Here is a 22,435-nt window from a genome sequence, read left to right as displayed (position 1 = left end):
GCTCAAACTATTTCTTACAGCCACCAAATGACATAATCAGGAGATTTTACATTAGGAGGTGGGATTTTCAGCTTCTCTTGAAAGAAAAAAAAAAAAAGAAGAAGAAGAAGAAGGTGAGCACTGCTGAGTGTATCCATCTGCAGAGTGCACCGTGGCCCCTGGGATGATGGGTGCAGGCTTCCCGGGTTCTCCTGCTCAGGTCCCTTACTCACTGACATTACAGGATGGCCTGTGTGCAGTTTGAGCTTGAGACCCCAGCATCGCCGAGGCGGGGAGCCCTGACTTTGCCAGGAACGGGGCCACAAGAGCCTGGCCTCAAGTACGAGCTCCAGAGAGAGAAGTGAAAGCAGGAGGGCCAGGGAGGGACAGGTGCGTCCAGCTAAAGACACAGGCTGTCTTAAGAGCACGGTAGCAGGGACTGCGCATGCGTGGACACTGGGCAAGGAGGCTTGCACTTCTGGTCCATGAATTCTTCAGGCTTCCCTATCCTTTACGACTTACTGCATTGAGTCATCTTTGAGGAGGGGGGTGAAGCTGGCTCTGGAGAAGGAACAGATTCTTGGTTCTTAGTAGAAGCGAAAACCCTCACTTTGAATGCATTGCCTTTTGTCTTAGTTGGTGTAGTAGTGGCCGCCAGCAAGATATTACCACAAAGTTGCTGGTATAAAACAACGTGAATTTATTTTCTCACAGTTTTGAAGAGCAGAAGTCCAAAAGTCAGTTTGACAGAGCCGAGATCAAAGTGTCAGAAGGGGCCTGGATGCCCTTTCTTTCTCCTGGATGCCCTACAGAAGAATCTGTTCCTTGTTGCTTTCAGCTTGTGACGGCTGCCAGGATTCCTTGGCTGTGTGTCTCCTTATTTCGTTATGTGCCTCTGTGGTCCCATCGCCTTCCCCCATTCCATGTCAGATCTTCCTCTGCCTCCCTTTTATAAGACTTGTGATTGCATCTAGGGCTCACCTGGATAATCCAGGAGAATCTCCCATCTCCAGATTTTTCACTTAACTGCATCTGTAAAGACCTTCTTCCATATACATATTTTTACAGAATCTAGGGTTAGGACCTGATGTCTTTGAGGGCCATTATGTACCCTGCTATAGTTGGGCTCTGGCTTTTAGGTGTCTTCCCCAAGAATCGCCCAGTGTTGCTAATCCCAGACATCAGGATATGGCCAAAAGGATGTTGAGTTGAGGGCCATTGGTATCCCCTCTGTGCCCTATGTGCACACCCAAGTCCCCAGGTCCCAGGACTTGCAGACTGGACCCACCACAGTCAGAAGGTGAGTGTAGGCATCAGTTAAAGACTCTCTCTTCACCAGCATGCACCACAAACCCAGTTCGACCAAATAGTTTTCACAGCTTTTCTAGAAGTCAGGTCTTGTGTCATATAAATACAGCACTCACTCCATCTTGCCCTCCCTCCATGTCTTCTAAGTCTTACCACTCATCTCTTCCCTGCAAGAAGCAGACATGGTTTTATCCCTCAGAATCAAGGGGGGCTGGGATACACACACACACGGTCTATTCACTTGCATGGCAGTCTTCACAAAAGCTTGTCATGTGCTTAGGGGGCCTGTCTCTCATTTTAGACTTCCAGGGAGATTACATGACATGGGAGAAAACTCACCCTTTTGCCCCAAACTTCTTCCTGCACAGGGAACCCCATCATATTTGACACCCCTTTCCTCCCTACAATGGTCCAGTTCATGGATGGATGCCACAGAAGGGACTAAGCTGGAGTTGATGGGACATAGACTCTGGGGTCAGGTCACTTGCCTTGCTACCTCTCCAAGCTATAAGAACCTTACAAAACAGAACCCCTGCTTGGGGATGTGCAGATAAATGTTTGACAAGCGGCTCGCGATGGCTAATTTCAGGTCGTCAGTGTGAGTGTGAGGTCCCTAAGCAAGGAGTTGAGAAGAGATGAATGCGGTTGGCTCTCGGGAGCTCAGATCCTGCCAGCAGGACTCCCCTGGGCATTCAGACAGAGGGCTTCGCAGAAACCAGCTGGAAAGGGGCTCAGCGCTGGAAGTGATCCCCCCATGTCCCCATCCTCCTGCCCATCATCACACCACTCCTCCCTCAGTCTTATTCATCAGGGGTTTCCCAAGTTCACAAGAACCTTCTGGAAATTTTGTGACGTAACACAAGTAGGCAGTACTTTTAAATTGAAAGATTGTTTTTATATTTCTTGAAATTTGCTTATAAAGGAAGATGGATTCGAGGCAACAAACACCCTAAAGAGAAACTTCTGGGAGATTATCTGATGTGAAAATAAAGAATTTTCATCTGATCATCTGATCATTTTTTATAGCCAAATTTTGGCAGCTTAAACAAGACTTACACTTCATTTAAAGTATTTTTTAGTACACTTTGGAGTATATGTTGCTTCTCCCTTTGCTCTTCATGAAATCCTAAAATGACAGGGACACCAAGAACTTTTTTTTATTAAAAATAGAAATGCCAACACGTTTACTGCAGGAAGCTGAGTCTCCTGTTATCACAGGGATTCCTGTGGTGGGGTAACTTTAACCCATGGAGTCCCAGTGAGACCAGAGGCAGGGAGAGGCTGTCCTGACCCTGAGCCTAGAGGACAGGGGAAGAGGTCAAATTCACAAATAAATAAATATTTATTTATTTTATTTTATTTTTTTTTAAAGATTTTATTTATTTATCTGACAGAGAGAAACCACAAGTACACTGAGAGGCAGGCAGAGAGAGAGAGAAGGAAGCAGGCTCCCTGCTGAGCGGAGAGCCCGATGCGGGACTCGATTCCAGGACCCTGAGATCATGACCTGAGCCGAAGGCAGCGGCTCAACCCACTGAGCCACCCAGGCGCCCCTCTTTTTTTTTTTTTATAATTTTATTTATTTGTTTGACAGAGAGATTACAAGTAGGCAGAGAGACAGGCAGATAGAGAGAGAGGAGGAAGCAGGCTCCCTGCTGAGCAGGGAGCCCGATGCGGGGCTCGATCCTAGGACCCTGGGACCATGACCTGAGCCGAAGGTAGAGGCTTTAACCCACTGAGCCACCCAGGTGCCCCTGATCCCCATATCTTTACTGTGAGAACCTTGGCGTGGGATCTCTGCCTTTGCTCTCACTTCTGTGAGGAGGTGGCCACAATTGTCCCCATTTCATCAAGATGGTGTTGCCCAGAGAGGCCACAGCTCAGTGGGCTCCCCGACCTGGGGCCTCACTCAAGAGAGTAGGCCTGTCCTATTTCCTAGCACACCACATACGCACACCCAACCCTCAAACACTTTCTCACACCCATACATGCTCACGCTCACACTCATAATCGCATGTACTCAACACTCAAACTCACACATATCCAATGCTCAAACACATTCACACTCCTACACATCCCCACACCACACGTACTCATATGTATTGATGCACACCAACATGCTCACTCACACACACGCCCCTGACACTCAGACACACACACATAGACACACGCTCACAAACACACACACACACACACACACACACACACGGGAATTTTCTGAGACAGAAGTTCAACTGGCATGCACATCTTTTGTCTGGGTGGGGAGTGACCCTACTTGAAAATTGGACTAGAGTCTAATTTGACCTAGGCTCGAGGGCTAAGGAGGTCAGCTCCTTCAATGCTGAGAAGCATGGGATGGTGGTGGAAGGATCACCCTTGGTCTGGGGAAGGGGTGGTCCCAGTCTTGCTGTCTGGTGATGTGGACCCAGGGGCCGAGTCCTCACCCCAGTGGGGCGCAGGCTGGATCTCTGCCCAGGACTGTCTCCCCCCACCCCCCATTCACAGTGAGGACAGGGCTTTCATTGTGAAGCTGATGCTCGGAGGGAGGGACAGATTTTCCAAAACTACAGCCACATTTTCAGAATACAGACCCCAGCCTGCCCACTGTGAATTTGACCTCTTCCCCTGTCCTCTAGGCCTCAGGCAGCCCCTGCTCCCCTCCCCACCACCCCAGGCATTCCAGGGGTTAGAAAGATTCCAGGAGTTCACTGCTCCTAGTTCTGGCCCTGTGTCCGGGGATTATCTGTCACTTGGAGGTTGAGCGTCCCTTGTGTGTGTGGAAGGACCTTGTCTTGGTGCCTTTGGTCCTGAGTCACCTGTACAATCACTCAAGCCCTTTTGCAGAGGGAGTGCTAGAATCCCCCAGATCCTCAAGATGAGCCAGGCAGAAAGGGCCACAGTCCCCTTTCAAAGGGCTAGTCTCCATCCTGCATCCCATCTGGAGCCTTTTCTGGAGTTTATCTCGACTTTTCTCCCTCTAGACATTTTGCTCCCTCACTTCCCCCTCAGATTTAAGAGTAGGGCCCTGAAAAGCTCTTTGGAAACTCTGGATGCCGGGGTGGGGTGTGGGCATGGGACATGTGCTGAGCTGGGCTGGTTAGGCCACAACAGTCTCTGTCCCAAGGCAAGACATTTCTGGGATTTCACCAACCTGCCTGTGCAAGGGAGGGAGGGATATGAGGAGCAGGGGGGCAGACTTGCTGTCATTGCCACGGCCTGGATGGGCAGAGAAAGTGGAGTCGGAATCAGCAATGTCTGGTGGGGGCCTAGAGGAACTTCCTGATGTCACCATGACCCTGGGCCCTATGGTGGGGGGAGGGCAGTCAGAGGTCTTCCCATCAGGGATGAGGTGGGCATCTGTCTATAGATGTAAGCTGTCTCTCTCTATGTGAGGTATTGCTCACTCCTTGGGGTAGGATTGTAAGGCAGAGTTTACACTGATTTTGGTGGGGAGGCAACAGGGAGATGCCCTACAATCTCTCACATAGACCCAGCTGTGTCTTACTCAGATCTTTGGCCTTGGAGCCAGACAGGGGCCCTGTCTGTTCGCAGGAACGGCAGCCTTGGCCCCAGACCCGGGGAGGATCTGACGAGATAAGGTTCTGAAAGAACTGGCTTCCTGGGTGCCACGTGCACCTGCTGCTTGGTGTCTCCCAAACCCCATGAGCGGGAGGACCCTTGGGGGACCTTGGGCCCATCCTTTTACATGCTGGAAGGGGAGCTCAGATAGGGCTTTCTCCTTCTTGTGGCCCCTGGTTCTTCTGGGTGAGTGGGGTCCTGGAGCCATAGAGAAGTCAGGGAAGTCAGACTGCCCTCAATAACAATCCCATGTCTACCAATGTCTAACATGTGCAGCAGCACATGCTAAGGTAGTGTATATGGGCACGTGGCAAAATATTGTGACCATACAAAGTGCACATGTGCAGTAGAAAGGGAGTTTCTGCCCTGTATCCAATACCCTCTTCCGAGGCAACCACTGCACCCTCATCCCACCCCAGGGTCTTGGATGGCCTTCCAGAAATACTGTCTGTGTCTCCCCACCCCTCCCTGCATAATTTAGGCATGTTCTTCAAGCTGCTTTTTCCCCTTGACACATCTTGGAGCTTGCTTTCCAAGAGAACGCAGAGCCTCACCTTGTTCTCTGTGGAAGAGTGGTCCCACGGTGGTCCCGCCATGTGGCTGTGCTACTGTCACTTACCTGGTCCCTGCCAAGCCTCAGGCTGTCCCCCATCTTCAAGGACGGCAAACAGCACTGAGCTGAGCTACCGTCCTCGTGCACACACACACGCCCCTCTGCAGGGATAGTGGTTGGATCCATGCCTAGCAACTGCTCTGGTCCACAGATGTATACATTTTTAATTCTGAAAGCTTGTCCAATTGCCTTCCAGAAGGGGTGCGCAAATTTAAGCTCTCGCTGGATCGTCGAACTGTTTGAACTGATCTCATAGGTAAAAAATGGAGTCTCGGGGGTAGCTTTTGTTACCGATGGTAGGGATTCCAGGAGGGAATTCTGATGTGAATGATGAGAGAAAGGCCCGGGAGAGCAGTTTTGCTCCATTTCTTTATTTTTCTAAAATAGTAAGATCCTGGTGTCGATGCTGAGGTTTTGTTCCCACCCCCCTTCATCTCCAGAGAGTACAGGGGAAAGCCTGCCAAGAGAGAGCTGGAGAGGAGAGGGATGCCGCTTAGTTAATGAAAGAGCTTTCTTGAATAGATGTCCGCATGCAGGAGATTTTATGCTGAAATTAGATTCATGCTTTCTTGCGCAAAGACCTTGAAAACCACTCCTTGGCAGCCCCCCTCACCACAGGGTTCTCCCAAACTGTGCAAGAGTGGCTGGGAGCCTCCTGGCTGGGTGCGGACACAGCTGGTGGGCCTGAGGACAAGGACACTTTAACCAGCACCCCGACCTCCCCACCAAGAAGACTGCTGTCAGGATCTGAGAGCCAGAGGCACCTCCAGCAGCATCCAGGCCTGACAGAAGGATTTCATAAGTGCACTTTGGCCCAGAGGAAGGGGACTCACAGGGGAGAATCAGAAACAGCACCTTGGAGCACTCTCATGAAAGCATTTCAGATTGCAAACCTCTCCTGAGTTGGTATCTGGCCTTTGAGTCATCTGCAGTGTCGGCTCCCCTGTGTGAGGTGCAGCTGTAATTCTAGAAGGATTCCTGGGATGCCAGGGAAGACTCCAAAAATGACCTGTGAGGGGCTCCCCCCTTCACGCAGTGATCTCTCATGCCTACATGGCATTTAGGGTGCCCGGAATTCACCTGAGTCCTCCCGGGGAACTTTCTGATATTTTTGCAGAATAATTAACGTTATGAAAATTTCACCCGAACATTAGATTGTAGTGGTGGTCCGTCGACTCTGAGAACACAGGGTTGACCTTGAACGATGGGGGTGGTAGGGGTGCCAGCACCCTATGCCACTGAAAATTCATGTGTAACTCTGATTCCCCAAAACTTAGCTACCATCAAGTGGAAGCCTTACCCAGAAGCATTAATACATAGACTGTGTGTTAATGGACCATGTACTATATCTCATATTAAGTAAGCTAGAGAAAAGCCATTGTTATTTAAAAAATCGTAAGGAAGAGGAGTGCCTGGGTGGCTCAGTCTGTTGGGTGGCTACCTTCAGCTCTGGTCATGATCCCAGGGGTCCTGGGATCAAGCTCCTCATTGGGCTCCCTGCTCAGCGGGGAGCCCGCTTCTCCCTCTCCCTCTGCCTGCTGCCCCCTTCCCACTTGTGTTCTCTTTCTGTGTCAAATAAATAAACAAATCTTTAAAAAAAAGGAAGGAGGAATAAAAGAAAGAGAGAAAGGAAGGGAGGAAATAAGGAAGAGAAATATATTTACAGTATAGTACTCTAGTTATTAAAAAAAAGAAAAAAGGTGGTCCTGGGCAGTTCAATCCCGTGTTCTTTAAGGGCCAACTGTCCTGAAAACCATTGAATTATACACTTTAAATGGGGAAGTATTACAGTATGGGACTTAGAGCCCAATAGAGCTGCTCAAAATTGTTTAATGTTTCCATTAGATGGTAGATATTGTTTTTTTTGTTTGTTTGTTTTGGTGGGGTTTTTTTAGTGAGTATGGTGACAAAAATACGTCCTCTGCCCAGACGTGTTGAGGTCCGAAGGGTAGGGTATGTAGTGTGAGCTCCTGTGTGACACAGACTCTCAGCTCCTTCACCCAAGAAGGGCGAGGGGGGTATGCCTAAATTGCACATAAGACCTCAGACTCAGCGACTCTCACCTGACCTCGAGTCAGCCAGGAACACAAAAATAGCTGACTGCCAAAATTATCCTCAGCCGGGTTAAAAAGAAAGCATCTGTCCCGGGTCAGAAAGCACAGGGTGCATGTTTTTATATAGAGATTCTGCACTTTCATACTTGAGTGCAAATATAGCCCATGTACAGTAACACATACAGGACATAAACATGCAAAATATCATTTTTAGCAGTGTTTAGTTTTATTGCCTTGCTTTTGACTACTTCTAGAATGAATTCTAGCCAGTTTAACATTTGTCTGCTGTGACCATGATCACATCCCTTTAAGTGATGTCGAATCACTCATTCAGAAACATTGGATTGGCTTGAATCTAATCTTTTTCATGACTGGAGATTTTACAGGAGGTTTTGTGTATAATTGGGCTCAGCCTTCAGTTTCCCTTAGGAAGGTTGTCCTTTCTGAGGTTCCTCTCTGGCATTCGCCCCCTCCCAGTTTTATTGAGATAGATTAGATGTGTATCATTGCATACGTTTCAGGTGTACCAAGTGATTTGGTTTATGTGTGTTTGTGAAGCAATTGCTGCAGTAAGATTAGTAAACATCGGGGGTGGGTGGGAGGGATGGGATGGCTGGGTGACGGACATTGGGGACAGTGACGGACAGTGTGTTGCAGAGAGCTGTGTATTGTGTAAGACTAATGAATCACAGACCTGCACCCCTGAAACAAATAATACATTGTATGTCAATTTAAAAAAATAAAATAAAACAAATCCCCAGGGGGGAAAATAAAGATTAGTGAACATCCATCCCCTCATATAGTTAACACTTTTTCCTTGTGAGGAGGACTTTAAAGAGCTACTCTCTTAGCAACTTTCAGATATACAATAGAGCATTATTAACTGAAGTCACCACACCATCCATTACATCTCCTGGACTTACTTACCTTATAACTGGAAGTTTGTATGTTTTGACCATCTTTACCAGGGTCCCCCATCTCCTGCTCCATGCCGCCTCCCCCTACCCCAGCTTCTGCCAACCACCAATCTGATCTCTGTATCTATGAGTTTGAGATTTTTTTAGACTCCTCATATGAGATGATACAGTATTGATCTTGCTCTGTCTGACTTACTTCGCTTAGCCTAATGCCCTCCAGTTCCATCCGCGTTGCTGCAAATGGCAGGATTTCCTTCTTTTTTTGCAGCCGAGGAATAGTCCATTGTAAATATATACCATAATTTTTCGATCTATTCATCTATGGTTGGACACTTCACTTGTTTCCATGCCTTGGCTATGGCAAATAATGGTGCAGTCAACGTGAGGGTGCAGATACCTGGCAAAGTTTTAATCTTGGTTAGACCTTTGTGTCATCCCGAGAAAATTTAAAATTAAAGTTAAATTATGAAAATTAGGGAAATAGGCCTTTTCATCTCATTCATCCCTGAGGCAACACTTCCCAGTGGTTAGGGCATTTTAAGTCCTGAGGTCAAGTCACAGCCTCCCGGGCTCCTGGTCCAGAAAGGGACTGATGGGAGCTTTGATTGACATCCGTGTGGGAATGCTTGGCAGAGTGCCTGGCACGTAGTGAGTCCTCAGTAAGATGAGTTACTATGAATATTCCTGAAGGCCAGAATTCTTCACGATCTATACTCTTGCTTCCCTGAATAAAGTAGATTTACAGTCACTCTACTCCACATACGTTTATTGAACAAGGACGGTGTGCCAAGACATAGTGAGAAGTATAAAGATAGATGTGCCAGCCTGTGTTCTTACCGGGGCATGAAGGTATTCCAAGATGCGTGGGCACAGGGGTGGCCCAGAGCAGGGAGCACTCCCGGTGGGGGCCTGGGAGGGATGAGCCAGTCCTGGGAGGTGGTGGGAGCTGAGCTTTGAGGAGGTTAGATTCCCCTCAATGGGGCAGGGTGGACAAAAGGAAAGAGGGATGCCAGGATAAGGAGCTTGCAGGGTGGGACAGAGACAGACCAGGGGTCCATAGTCTCAGGGCAAAGGAGTTTGGGGAGAACACCAACAGGGCGACTGTTCCTCCCTTTTTGGGAAAATAGTATTTTGAAATACAAATACAGAAATACAGCCACATAAAGTCTTCTGGGCATGCAGATCTATCTTGAAGATAGGGATTCCCTGCAGGCCAACAGGTGGTTTTATTTTTGCTACTGTAAAAGCAACATTTATTGATGCTAAAGCTCCAGGCTACAGGGGCAAGTGGGAAAAAGGTGTTGAGGTCTCAGTCCCTGTTTCACCTGCTGTAGGAGGACTCTTCCCAGTTCTGTTCTGTGCAGATCAAGAGGTCCACATAGACGAGGACTCCAGACGTTCCCAAGTGGCCAGGAGGTTTTGCTGATCTTTGCTGTTATATATATTTTTAAAGATTTTGTTTATTTATTTGTGAGAGAAGGAGAGAGAGTGAGAGCACACGAAGCAGGTTCATCGTGGATCAGGGAGCCTGATACGGGACTCGATCCAGGACCCTGAGATCATGACCTGAGCCTAAAGCAGGCACTTAACCTACTGAGCCGCCCAGGCACCCCTGATCTTTGCTATTCTAAATGAAAGCCGTGTCACGAAGTACAGCTGTAGGAGAAATTCTCTGCGGGGGAACTGTCAGGCCAAGGTGTCTGATGTGTTCTTTACATGCCTCCTGAGACTTCTTGTCATGGGCTGGGCTGTGAGCCAGGTGCGTCCCGAAGCAGGCGGGGAGCATGGCTCTTGGATATGTCAGGGGAAGGCCACGCGTGCAGCCAGGAAGCTGTCAGGCCATGCCACCGTGCCTGGGTCCCCAGAGCTGTTTTTTTACCCAAACACTGACCAGCTGATTGACAGACGTGTGGTTTTCCTCTCTTTTCACAGGAATCTTCGCATACATGAACTACAGAGTGCCCCGGACGAGGAAGGAGATTTTCGAGACCCTCATTAAGGGCCTGCAGAGGCTTGAGTACAGAGGCTACGACTCCGCGGGTAGGTCCTACAGGCTGTTACAGTGTACACAGCGCATTTGTTTATTTAACTCGAAAACTAGAGAAAAGTAGAAAGAAGAAATAACAGTGAAAAAAAAAAAGAAAGAAAACTCCACCCAAAGCCCTCCCGTCAATATCTTTGCGTCCCTGTCTTGGTCACTGCTGGGCCTATGTTAGGTTAGGGTGGTCTGGGGGCGGGTGGCAGGGGTTGTCGTGCATAGGTATTTTTTGTTTTTACCTGATTATTGTTATCGAATTATAATTTGATGTCCTGTTTTCATCTCTCTACTGCATTGTCTATTATCCCAAACTCTTCCAGTGGTCTTTTTTCTTTTTTGAAAATTAAAATATAAGGTATTATTTGTCCCAGGGGTACAGGTCTATGAATCGTCAGGCTTACACACTTCACAGCACTCACCATAGCACATACCCTCCCCAGTGTCCATTACCCCACCACCCTCTCCCTGCCCCCCGCAGCAACCCTCAGTTTGTTTTGTGAGGTTAAGCGTCTCTTATGGTTTGTCTCCCTCCCAATCCCATCTTGTTTCATTTTTTCCTTCCTTACCCCCCAAATCCCCTGCCTGCCTCTCAAATTCCTCATATCAGTGAGATCATATGATAGTTGTCTTTCTCTGATTGACTTTATTTTGCTCAGCATAATACCCTCTAGTTCCATCCACTTGTTGCAAATGACAAGATTTCATTTCTTTTGATGGCTGCATAGTATTCCATTGTGTATATATACCACATCTTCTTTATCCACCTGTTGATGGACATCTAGGTTCGTTCCATAGTTTGGCTGTTGTGGACATTGTTGCTATAAAGATTGGATCGCCTGATGGTCTTTCTCAGTGGCTGCACACTTCTGTGAGGGTAGTTAGTCTGCTTCCCATTTTCAAGTAAGCAGCCTGGGGAAAAAGGGGGAGCCAGATCATTTTATGCTTCTGTTCATTCTTAATGGAAAGTGAGTCAAATGAAGGATTGTAGGAATGCTGTTGCAAGGGGGACACCAGCCAAAGCACAGGACCCAGTGCACAGCATGATGAAGGCCCTCCGGTGAGCCCACTGCCTTCTGTGGTGGCCCTGGAAGGGCCTCCCTCACAGGCAGCCCTCCGGGGCTGCACCCTGATTAGACCCGCGCTAGGTTTCCACAGCCTCTTCTCTGCAAGTCGACGTCCTCAACACTGTCTAGTTTTCTTCCAGGCTACCCGCCTGGCAAACAAGAAATGATAAGTCCACAGAGCTCTGCAGCCCTCTCCTAGGGTCGTACTCTGTAATGAGGTGTGGGAGACACAACTTCAATGCCAATACCAAAAAAAAAAAAAGAAAGAAAGAAATTGTGTGTGTACCACAGGTGTGGCCATCGATGGACATAATAACGAAGTCAAAGAACGATATATCCAGCTGGTCAAGAAAAGAGGGAATGTCAAGGCGCTTGATGAGGAACTTTATAGTAAGTGGACCACAGGCCTGGTCAGAGCGATAAAGGCCTTATGGGTCAGTTAAAAACCTTTTATGCCAGCAATACCCAAGACTAAAAATAGGAGCTCATCCAAGTGCGGGTAAACAGAAGGGGGATTCAGCCCACATGGTAAAACTGTGTTTCTCAGGGTGTGGGATGGGTTGTTTTTTGTTTTTTTTTTTTTAGGAGGTGGGGCATGAGCATATTAAAAAAAATTCAGCACTTACATATTTATTTTCATTTTTCTGGCAGATGATACTGCTATTCCCTTGATCATGGCGATCCTTTTTATTTTTTCCCAAGAAGCTCATTTTGGTTAGTGAGTTAGGTTACTGGTAAGGACTGAGTAAACCGCAGCAGGGATCTGGCAGAAATCCCCAGAGTGGGGCCCTCGCAGTGGAAGGTGGGACGTAGCTTTCTATGTAGCTGAGGCCCGTGCATATAATGACGTCGCCTCCCCCTAACGGTATTGTGTCAACGCCTTCTTTCCCTTGATCTAGAACAAGACAGCATGGACTTAAAGGTGGAGTTTGAGACCCACTTCGGCATTGCCCACACGCGCTGGGCCACCCATGGAGTCCCCAACGCTGTCAACAGCCATCCACAACGCTCAGACAAAGGCAATGGTATGTAACATGGCCTTACCCCCCCCCCACCCTCCACCCCAGTCCAGAAGGTTCTGCCTGGCCCTTGATCCAACCCCATTCCCAGCTGGCTTGCTTCTCTCCCAGCCCTGTCTTCCCTGAGGAACCCATCCCCAGGGGGTGGCAGCCAGCCCCAGACAGGAAGCAAACTCAGCCTCGCTCCTGGGTGGTGCTGACCTCCCCAGGAAAACAGTGGCACTTCCAGGGGCTGCTGCTGGCTCCCAGCCTGAGTGGGACTTGGCAGCAGAGGAGTCGAAGAGTCTGGGCACTGTTCTTCAACAAGGGACTGCGGTGTTCCGGAGGGCTAGGAGCCCTCAGGGAGGAGTGGGTTTCCTTCCCTCCTGAAGAGAGAGGTTTGAGCCAGGGCTGTGGTGGTGCTGATTCTGGTTCATGTCGGAGGTGCCCACTCCAGTCTGGGGCCCTGTGGTGACACCTTGGCTGCCACAGGCTTGAGATCTGACAAGCAGCCCAGGAGCTCCCTCCAAACACCAGAGCACTCCATGTGGCTCGCTGCAGGGTTTTAGGCCCGAGAATGATCATACCTGGAAGTCGAGACTTCTGGCATCCCTTGAAAAACTAGAAGGTATGGTACCTGGGCTCGGGGTACCTTAGAGTTCCACTGACAAGCAGTGATCCGCGGTCACAAAGCGGGGACGTGGAAACTGCTCAGGACTGTCCCAAGGATACCGGGCCCTGTCTGGCGGGCTGCCGGCTCCTCAGTTCTCCCAGCCATCCCCTTGGGGCAGCCCCAGCTCATGGATCCACATCCTATGCCTGGGCACCCCTGGAAAGTTCTGCATGCCATCATTCTTAATGCTCCCCAGTCCCTCTCATGGGGGATGTCCTGGTAGGTCTGGAAATCCCAGTGGGTCTCCTTTCTAGGTTAGACCTGGTCAAGCCAGAAGCCCCCACTGACCCACACCTGGGCACGATGGGGGAGGGTATCCAGCAGAGAGAATGCTCTCTGGTGTCAGCTGGGACCCCCACCTGAAGACATCTCCTGGCATCATGCAAGTCCTCACCAAACCCCATATTAGAGTAGAAATCAGAGACGTCAGAGTCTTTGAGGCTCTGAGTGCTAATGGATAGGCACTTAGCTACGCACATGGCAAGCCTCACTGCCGTTCATTGACATAGAGTTTGGGGCACAGGAGAGACTCTGACGCCTCCCAACTCAGTGTCCTTTACCCCTGGGAACAGTGGCTCATCCTGCCCAATTCAGAAGGCTGAGCCCCAAGTGCCCTGCTCGGCAGAACAGCTGGGGTCGTGGGTAGTGAGTTTTTGCTAGGGATTGACCCTTGAATCTAGTCCATGCCCTGAACCATCCCTGTGCTGGGGCAGGTGCCCTACATCCAGGAAGCAGACAGCAGACAGCAGACCCCATGGTCATGAGGATCTAGAATGTGCATCCGCCAAATCCCAAGCCAGATACAAGAGGCTGATCCCCAGACCATGTATGCTGAGATGTCACCCCAGGTGATAAGGTGAACCCCCACTTCAGTGTAGACGATGACTCTGTGTCCCCCTGAAGCAGGGAGGCTCCAAGCAGACCCCGCCCCCCACACCCAAACTGGAAAATGCCTGCCCTGGCTCAGGATGAGTAATTGCAAACGACATGAGAAATAAGCAAAGATTTGTAGAATTTTTTCAGCAACTCATCAGGGATGACTGAAAAGCATATTTTGAAGAAAAGCTTATAGCTAGCAACAGCATTATACAAGAAAATTACAGAGTTCTCACAAAGAAAACACAGATTCTGGGAAACAAACTACCAATGAGAAGTTGAGACAATCGACTGAAATGAAAAAAATGGGACAGAGTTCGGAAAGTAGACTGAAGACACCGTGTTGGAGTCAGTAGGAAAAATAAGAAGTGGTTGGATACGGACACAGTTAATAGAGATCCAACAGGTGCATTATGGGTGTCCCCAAGAAGAGAACAGAACAAATAAAGTAAAAAACAAAACAAAAGAAAAACAAAAACATAAGGCTGTAATAGAATTCAGCTGTACCTAGTGCATTTGCCAAAATGGCTTTTCTATCCGAGTCCTCCCAGTTTTTGTGTGAACTCCCCAAAGTAAACAATAGACTGTAAAGGAAAAAAAAAAAAAGTAGGGAGGAAATGATAAAAATAATGAAAAAGAGTAAAGGACTATACTGTACTGAAAAAAAAAAAAAAAAACCTGAAGACCCAAAGTTTCACTGAAGGATAGTAAATCTTAAGATCAATAAAGGGTCTTCCTCTCATCTGGGCTCAGGATGAATGGGGGTTACTTACCCAGAAACAAAAAAATCTCAGGCTGGTTTTAGACCTTCAAGTTACTCGACAGCCTTTGGTTGAGAAAATGCAGTGGTGACTAAGCAGATGTATCCCTCACTTTGCCAGCGTTGACCAGGGGGTCCCCATGCAGGGAGTAGCTGGACATGAGCAGGGTTTGCTGCTGGTGCTTAGGGAGGTGGGAGAAGCCACAACAGGCAGATCCCGCAGAGAGAAGTGCTCATGGCCACACAGGAATGTGGGTGAGCCCAAGGATGCCAGATTTTTCCTCCCGTGAGAAATCGGGATTTATAATTTAATTTAATTTTAAGATATTATTTATCTGAGAGTGGGAGAGAGAGGATGAGTGGGGGAGCAGCAGGGGGAGAGAGAGAAGCAGAGTCCCCACTGAGCAGGAAGCCCGAAGCAGGGCTTGATCCCGGGACTCCAGGATCATGATCTGAGCTGAAGGCAGACACTGAACCCACTGAGTCACCTGCATTCCCCTAGAGTTTTTAAAAAACAGGTTTTATTTCTTCGGTAGCAAGAGAGAGCCTGAATGCATGGTGGGAAGGGGCAGGGGGAGATGCAGACTCCTTGCTGAGCAGGGAGCCTGATGGGGCCTTGATCCCAGGATCCTGGGATCATGACCTGAGCCGAAGGCAGATACTTAACCCAATGAGCCACCCAAGTGCCCTGAGAAAAATCAGGATTTTTAAGTGAAAGTTCAAAATTTTTAAACTTAAATCTTTTTACAATGCAGTGTGGGTCAAACAAAGCACGCATGTGGACTGCCAACTTGTGGCCTCATTTAGCCTAAAGCAGGTTGGGACTGCCTGGGCTAGTTTCTAGATTCCGAAGACTTCATCCTGCCCCATTTTACCTAAATACCAAAGTGTGTTTGAGGATGCTGTAGGCTACAGGTCAGAGCCCTGTGCGAGGTCAGGCAGGTATGTGCTCTTTACCCGAAGAGAACTGTGCATTTCCTCAGGGTTGAACTGAGGTGGTGGTAGATGGTAGTCATCAGCTCTCATCAGCCTCAGTGATGTTTGCTACACAGCGGACCTGGTGGTAGCTGAGCTGCCGAGTTTCAAGCTGTCAGACCACTGTCCTCATTTCTGGCTTGAATGTCACTTTCTCATAGCATTTCTGTCTTCGCCATACTTCTCTTCCAGAATTCGTAGTCATCCATAACGGGATCATCACAAATTACAAAGACCTGAGGAAGTTTCTGGTAAGATCCTTCCCCTGGGTTGACGTGGAAGTTAAGTGGTCTTCCCTGAGAACTTTCCAACCATCTCGTTTCCCGCTGGAAACAGAGGCGGGAGCTGAGTGAGACCCGCTCTCAGTCACATGTGAGCGTTGGATAAATGTCGTCCCGGCTTGGCCGAGCTCCCCATGTCTTGCTGGAGAAGATAACTGGGCCTTTGCACGTACCTCCAGTGTATTGCAGATTCCCATAAGCCAAAGAACACGAACTTCTTATTAATGTGTCTGCACTTTCATAAAGTGTTGACATAACACATCAACTCATACACCAAATGGAATGTGGGGTGGGAAAACAGACGGCGAGTGTTTAACGTATGAAGAGGTTGTGGTGTGGGCTGGGATGTGGGTGGATTTGACTCAACATCTCTGATCATTTGGCCTACTGTTTTTTTGCAATGTCCAGATTAAGGGCAGAGACAGGCTTCTGAGGCAGGATGATCTCAGGGAATAACTGGAATGACTCAGCTGTGCTGAGCTCTGTGCTTCTGGCAGACATTTCCGATCCCCGTTTTCCTTGTTCTTATCTGAAGTCGCTGCCAGGGTGGGTCATAAGGGAGGAGAGGGAGCGGCGTTACTCAATGCCGGTTCTCTGACACTCTGTCCCACGAAATATTCCAGGAAAGCAAAGGGTACGAGTTTGAGTCAGAAACAGATACCGAGACCATCGCCAAGCTAATTAAGTATGTGTTTGACAACAGAGAAACTGAGGACATTACATTTTCAACACTGGTCGAAAGAGTCATTCAGCAGTTGGTGAGTTAAGAGAACCAGACCTATTCTGGTATGCTTGACGTAAGAAGCTAAAAAAGCACAGGGGCGCTTGGATGGCTCTCTGGGTCAAGCATCTGCCTTCATTCGGCTCAGGTCATGATCCCTGAGTCCTGGGATTGAGTCCTGTACCCGGCTCCCTGCTCCTCTCCCACTGCCTGCCACGCTCCCTGCTTATGCTCTGTCTCTGTCTCTGTCTCTCTAATAAATAAATAAAATCTTAAAAAAAAAAATAAAAGCTTAAATTTAAAAAAAAAAGTTAAGGTACAGAGGGCTTTGGTTCCTCAGCATGGTACCTGCTGTTTTCCCTTTCTCCTCCTGCCATCATGCTGCACGAACTGTCCTGCCCTCAGCCCCCTGAGGGAGTGACCCCAGGACCCACGCAGCAGGAGGAGTGGCCCTTGTCTGGGGCAGTGGGCCAGACTGGTGGGTCCAGAGCGTGTCGTTCCTCACTCTAGTTTGCTGTGTTCACAGGAAGGGGCCTTTGCGTTGGTTTTCAAGAGCATCCACTACCCGGGAGAAGCCGTTGCCACCAGGTGAGGCTCAACAGAGTGACATTTCAAGAATAAATAAATAACGTGCAGTTGCTTAGCTTGCTGCCCAGGGGAGAAGTGGGGCGTTTGACAAACCGGAAGGCAGTCTCTAAGGGACAGCTGTGGCTTGGGTATCCCCACCAGATCTGTGGTCACAGCTTCTGATTATTACAAGAGAAACCAGAAAGTTGGATTTTTATTTGGAAGCTCTAGATTTTCAGAAGTTGACAACAAATTTAAAGTAAAAGTAAAATTGTATGTAGCAAGGGGCAGATCCATGTTCCAGACCAGTACTCGAGGTTCTCTTTAGAAGATGTATGCAGTGTGGGGCACCTGGGTGGCTCAGTGAGTTAAGCCTCTGCCTTCAGATTGGGTCATGATCTCAGTGTCCTAGGATCGAGCCCCACATCAGGCTCTCTGCTCAGTGGGAAGCCTGCTTCCCCCTCTCTCCGCCTGCCTCTCTGCCTACTTGTGATCTCTGTTAATAAATAAATAAAACCTTAAAAAAAAAAAAAAGAAAGAAAGAAAAAAGAAAATGTATGCAATGGGGTGCCTGTGAGGTTAAGAGTCTGCCTTCGGCTCAGGTCATGATCCCAGGGTCCTGGAATCGAGTCCCACCCTGCTGCTCCCCCTGCTTGTGCTCTGTCTCTCTCAGTCTGGCAAATAAATAAATAAAATCTTAAACACACACACACACCAAGAAAATGTAAGCAAAATTATGAGCATGAAACTAGGAACAAAGGAACATTAATTGTTGCCGAGGCCTTGAAAGCCCTGAGCTAGAGGTTCATCACCTTCACAGCATGGGTGTTCTAGAAATCAGCCAACAGGGCCTGGGTCAGCCCTTGTGGCCCCCTGTTAGGGCCCAAGGACCCCAGCACTGTGTGCATTCATTCAAGTGAGGGTGTGAGTGTTGTCCTGTTTTTTATATTCAGATGAGTTAATTATCCACCAGACCATCAGTCTGACCATCCATCCACACATCTATCTGTCCATCTGCATATCCCTCCCTCCATCCATCCAACTAATATTCTTTGAGCATTTACTCTACACTGGGTTCTGGGGACCTAGTGACACCCAATCTGGTCCTGCCCTTAAGGACTGGACATCTGTGCAAGAGAACAGTAGGGCAGAATGTCTTGGTGCTCTATGTTGGGGATTGTGGGGGACAATGCCATGAGGGCAGGTGTCAGCCTAGGGGAGTCCGGCAGAAGGAGCCAGATGAGCGAAAAAGCAAGGGTCCCGGAGTAAGCTCAGTGCTGCAGGGATCTGTAGGCAGGCCAGGAAGTTGGGAGGTGGGGGGCAGTGGTGGTACTTTCTGCTGTTCCATTGTGTAATTGCAGACACCTGCTGTGTGCCAGGCATGGGAGACAGCCTGGAGCAAGGTCACGAGCACAGTGCCCCTTGAACTTCAAGGGCTGGCGAGGAGTGAGGATATTGACAGAGGCCCAGCTCTGCAGTGCCCCAGGTGCACTGGGGGCGGCAGGCTTCACTCTGAAGGTTCCAAGAAGACATCAGGAATGCCCCAGTGGCCCTGGGAGATGCCCAGTGACGAGACAAGACTGTCTCACACTGACTCCTAGGCCAGAAGTGATGTGAAAGTACCATGATTCAGTTTCTTTCTAGGCTAGGACCTAATGGACAGCAGTTACCTCCTTCAGTCGTAGAATTGTAAGAGACGCCTGGATCCCTATCAAATTTAGAAATCTGGTGTTATCCTGGTATTGCCATTTTAAATGAACGGAGAAGGTGGCAGTGTGAAGAACGTATGTTTCTAAATTGGCTTCAGCTAGTGGCTCTGTAACCCCCAGAACAATCTTTGGGATGTCTTGGGAGCATTCTTGGTGGCAAGGCTGGGAGAAACCACAGAGCTCAATCTACGACATAAAATCTGGGAGAGACTTTTGCCAAGAAAATTAGATAACCACAGTATCTTCTCATTGTCAGTATTATAAAGGCTGTTTAAGCTGGATCCCCATTAGACCCAGAATCGTGTCTCCTCTTTGCTTTAGATTTGTTTATTTATTTATTAGAGAGAGAGTGTGTGCGTGCGCGTGCAGGAGTGGGGGGAGGGGCAGAGAGAGAGAGGGAGAGAATCCCAAGCAGACTCAATGCTGAGCGCAGAGCCCATGTGCGGCTCAGTCTCAGGACCCCTAGATCATGACCTGAGTCAGATGCTTAATCCACTATGCCACCCAAGCGCCCCTATCTCTTTATATTTTATATTTTTTAAAGGTACATTATATCTTTAGATATAATAAAAGATGGTCCAAAATACTCAAGGGGCTCACAGCACCTTCTTTAAAGCCACAGATCTTGTGCCCTCACTTGGAGAAGCCAGAGGGGGATTGGGAAAGGAAACCTGGGTGCTAGGTACTCACTCAGGTCAGCTGTAGGAATTCCCCAAGGCACTGTCCCCTTTGTGATGGAGTCCACCTTTCCACAGGTCAGAGGTTTGAAACTGTGACACATGAAGTATCACTCAGGGCAGCAAGACCACCCCCTTGAAGGCATGTTCAGTGGCCCCCAAAGTTGGGCAGATCCAAAGCCAGTCATTATAATGCCCCCAAAGCTGGAGAACAACTGAGTCAGGCAAAAGCATTGGGAGAGGGGATAGGCAGGGAGTGGGGAGAGAATCTTGGGGCAGATCCTAGGCCATGGGGGATGCCACTTTTTAGAGATGGCAGCAAATAGAGGCCAGCTGGAGACACTGAATGTTCCTGCAGCTGCCCGGACCTACTAATGTCTCAGCCTCTGTGACCTAACCAGGTGTGGGTTCCCTGGACAGGTGGGTGGTACCATGGAAACCAGCTGGAATTCTCCTGCTGGCCTTTTGGTCCCGGCTCTAAGCCAGGGAGTATCTTCCAGGGGTGGAGGACTCTATCCTGTGGCATCTCAAGAGGACACTTGCCCCGGGGGCTGGGGGGCGGCTGGATGCAGGGAACCCTCCTCAGTGCTCAGATGCCATCTAGCCCTTCCCCAGGGTTGGGGGAAGGCAACAAGTCCCTTGACTGCCTCTTGTCTCTGCAGGAGAGGCAGCCCCCTGCTCATTGGAGTGCGGAGCAAATACAAACTCTCCACGGAACAGATCCCCATCTTGTATAGGACGCGTAAGTGTTTCGAGAAGGGCTTGAACAAGGCCACGGGGCTCCAGGGCAGGCAGCCCCCCACGGAGACAGCCCGTTTTCCCTCCACTGGGGCCAGCCTGCCCCCGGGGCTCCAGGCTGGAGAGGGTTTCCTGCCGCGGAGACTCAGCGCTGCTGTTTTTTGCAAAAGTTCTTTATCCTGGATATTTTCAAAGACACGCACAAGTCCGGGGAACGGCACGCGGCTGAAGCCTGTAGAGGCGTTCGCACTCTGGGGTGCGTGCTGACTTAGTTCAGTTTGGTTTGCAGCCGTTGAAATGCTCTTGCAGCGGTTCTGCGCTATTTGGGGATCATCAGCACGATTTGGCTGACGCAGCCAGAGCTAAAAATTGCAAACGTCTCCCACACATATTCAGAGGGGAAGCTGGAGCCTTGCTTCATGTTATTCAAACAAAGCCGTCTAATGGGGCTTGCGATCCTTTCCGTCATCCGCCAGGCAATTTTGAGAATGTGAAGAACATCTGCAAAACGAGGATGAAGAGGCTGGACAGCTCGACCTGCCTTCATGCCGTTGGCGATAAGGCCGTGGAATTCTTCTTCGCTTCTGATGCAAGGTAGCTGAGCCGTGAGGCCTTTCTTCCCCGGGGCTGGCATAATCAAACGGGAAGGGTTAAATACCACCATTCCTAATGCAGCCCCTCATTTCAGCTGTTTTCTCAGGGCAAGGCGGGCAGGGAGGATGGCAGATTTCAGATCTCTGGGACCCTTCCTCTGAGCACGCTGGACTGAGCTCTCTCTGGCCCAGGCTGTCTGGATCATTCAAAGGCTGCTCCCTTTAGGGGAGACAGGTGTCCCACCTGCCTCTGCCCACGTGTGACTGCTCATAAAAGACAGACCCAAGACTTATGGGTTTGGTCCCACTGATTTCAAAGTCTGTGTTGTCATTAAAACAGACAAAGCAAATAACTCTGAAATTTGAACAAGTCTGCTTCATACTCATTTCAGGGCAAAAAAATTTATACACACACATACACACATACTCAGAAAAGACCGAGACACTTTCCCGGTCGTTGAAGGAGAAAAGTGCCATAAACACCACGACTGCTTCCCCTTCTCGTGCCTCCTACCTACCAGCCTCCTGGAGGGTCTTCCCACACCAGGGAGGAAGCATGGAGGACATCAGACGAGATCTCCCAGAACACACGGAGTCATAGGAACCTAGAGCCCTTGGCTGTCAAGTCTGGTTCTGTCCACAGCCAGCATTGTACTCCATACGGATGGGGAAAGGCAGCATTTCCCAAACTGTGTTCCTTAGAGCACCATTTCAGTGACAAGCTAACCCTCTTTCGGTGATTCTAAGACACACAATCGTCTTACAGATTTTTAGCATCTGTCCGTGGCATCTTGCAATTACAGCTTGCTGCAGTTTCGGTGTCTTGGAAGTATATCAGATAATTGTGGGCCCTAAGATTACTGTTAACCTTATATTCAAAGAAATATGCTAAATGTTTCTTAAAAAAGGAAAAGAAAAGAAAAGAAAAAAGGCATGAACGCCTGCAAAGGAGATGAAATAATTATGCGTAGGCAATAGAACCATATGCTTTTAAAATGCAACTTAAAGCCTGTTAGAACTAATCCTTAGAGGCTGGTCAGAGAATGGAGGTGTGGAAATCTGACCTCCCAGCAGTAAACTATCCTCTGCAAAGGGCAGTGGGACCATATCCACCCAATTTCCTTCTGTCCCTATTCACGTGAACTCTCAGCAAAACTTTCCTGAACAACAACAAAAAAAGGCATCTATTTACCAGAACTGGAAAAGCTTTTTTTAATCCCTTAAAACGAATTTTAACAAAATTTATCCAGAATCCCTTTGGAGAAGACTATAAAAGTTCACCAGGAGAAACAAGAACAGATTTCAATAGAGAGAG

General features: G+C 48.8%; 1 protein-coding gene across 1 annotated transcript in view; it reads left to right on the top strand.

Moving 5' to 3' along the window:
• The window catches only part of GFPT2 (glutamine-fructose-6-phosphate transaminase 2), a 42,393-nt gene that overhangs the window by 2,784 nt on the left and 17,174 nt on the right, over positions 1 to 22,435 (top strand). The window contains exons 2-9 of the mRNA XM_004758986.3: positions 10,383 to 10,490; positions 11,844 to 11,942; positions 12,452 to 12,577; positions 16,027 to 16,085; positions 16,739 to 16,873; positions 17,363 to 17,424; positions 20,452 to 20,531; positions 21,004 to 21,121. Of these exons, the coding sequence (XP_004759043.3) occupies positions 10,383 to 10,490; positions 11,844 to 11,942; positions 12,452 to 12,577; positions 16,027 to 16,085; positions 16,739 to 16,873; positions 17,363 to 17,424; positions 20,452 to 20,531; positions 21,004 to 21,121 (787 nt within the window). The remainder of the gene's footprint in view (positions 1 to 10,382; positions 10,491 to 11,843; positions 11,943 to 12,451; positions 12,578 to 16,026; positions 16,086 to 16,738; positions 16,874 to 17,362; positions 17,425 to 20,451; positions 20,532 to 21,003; positions 21,122 to 22,435) is intronic.

Source organism: Mustela putorius, unplaced genomic scaffold (genome assembly GCF_011764305.1).
Source record: "Mustela putorius furo isolate JIRA1106 unplaced genomic scaffold, ASM1176430v1.1 tig00003923_pilon_pilon_pilon, whole genome shotgun sequence".
Taxonomy (NCBI): domain Eukaryota; kingdom Metazoa; phylum Chordata; class Mammalia; order Carnivora; family Mustelidae; genus Mustela; species Mustela putorius.
The sequence above is the reverse complement of the archived record's forward strand: the minus strand, read 5'-3'. Positions and strand labels throughout refer to the sequence as shown.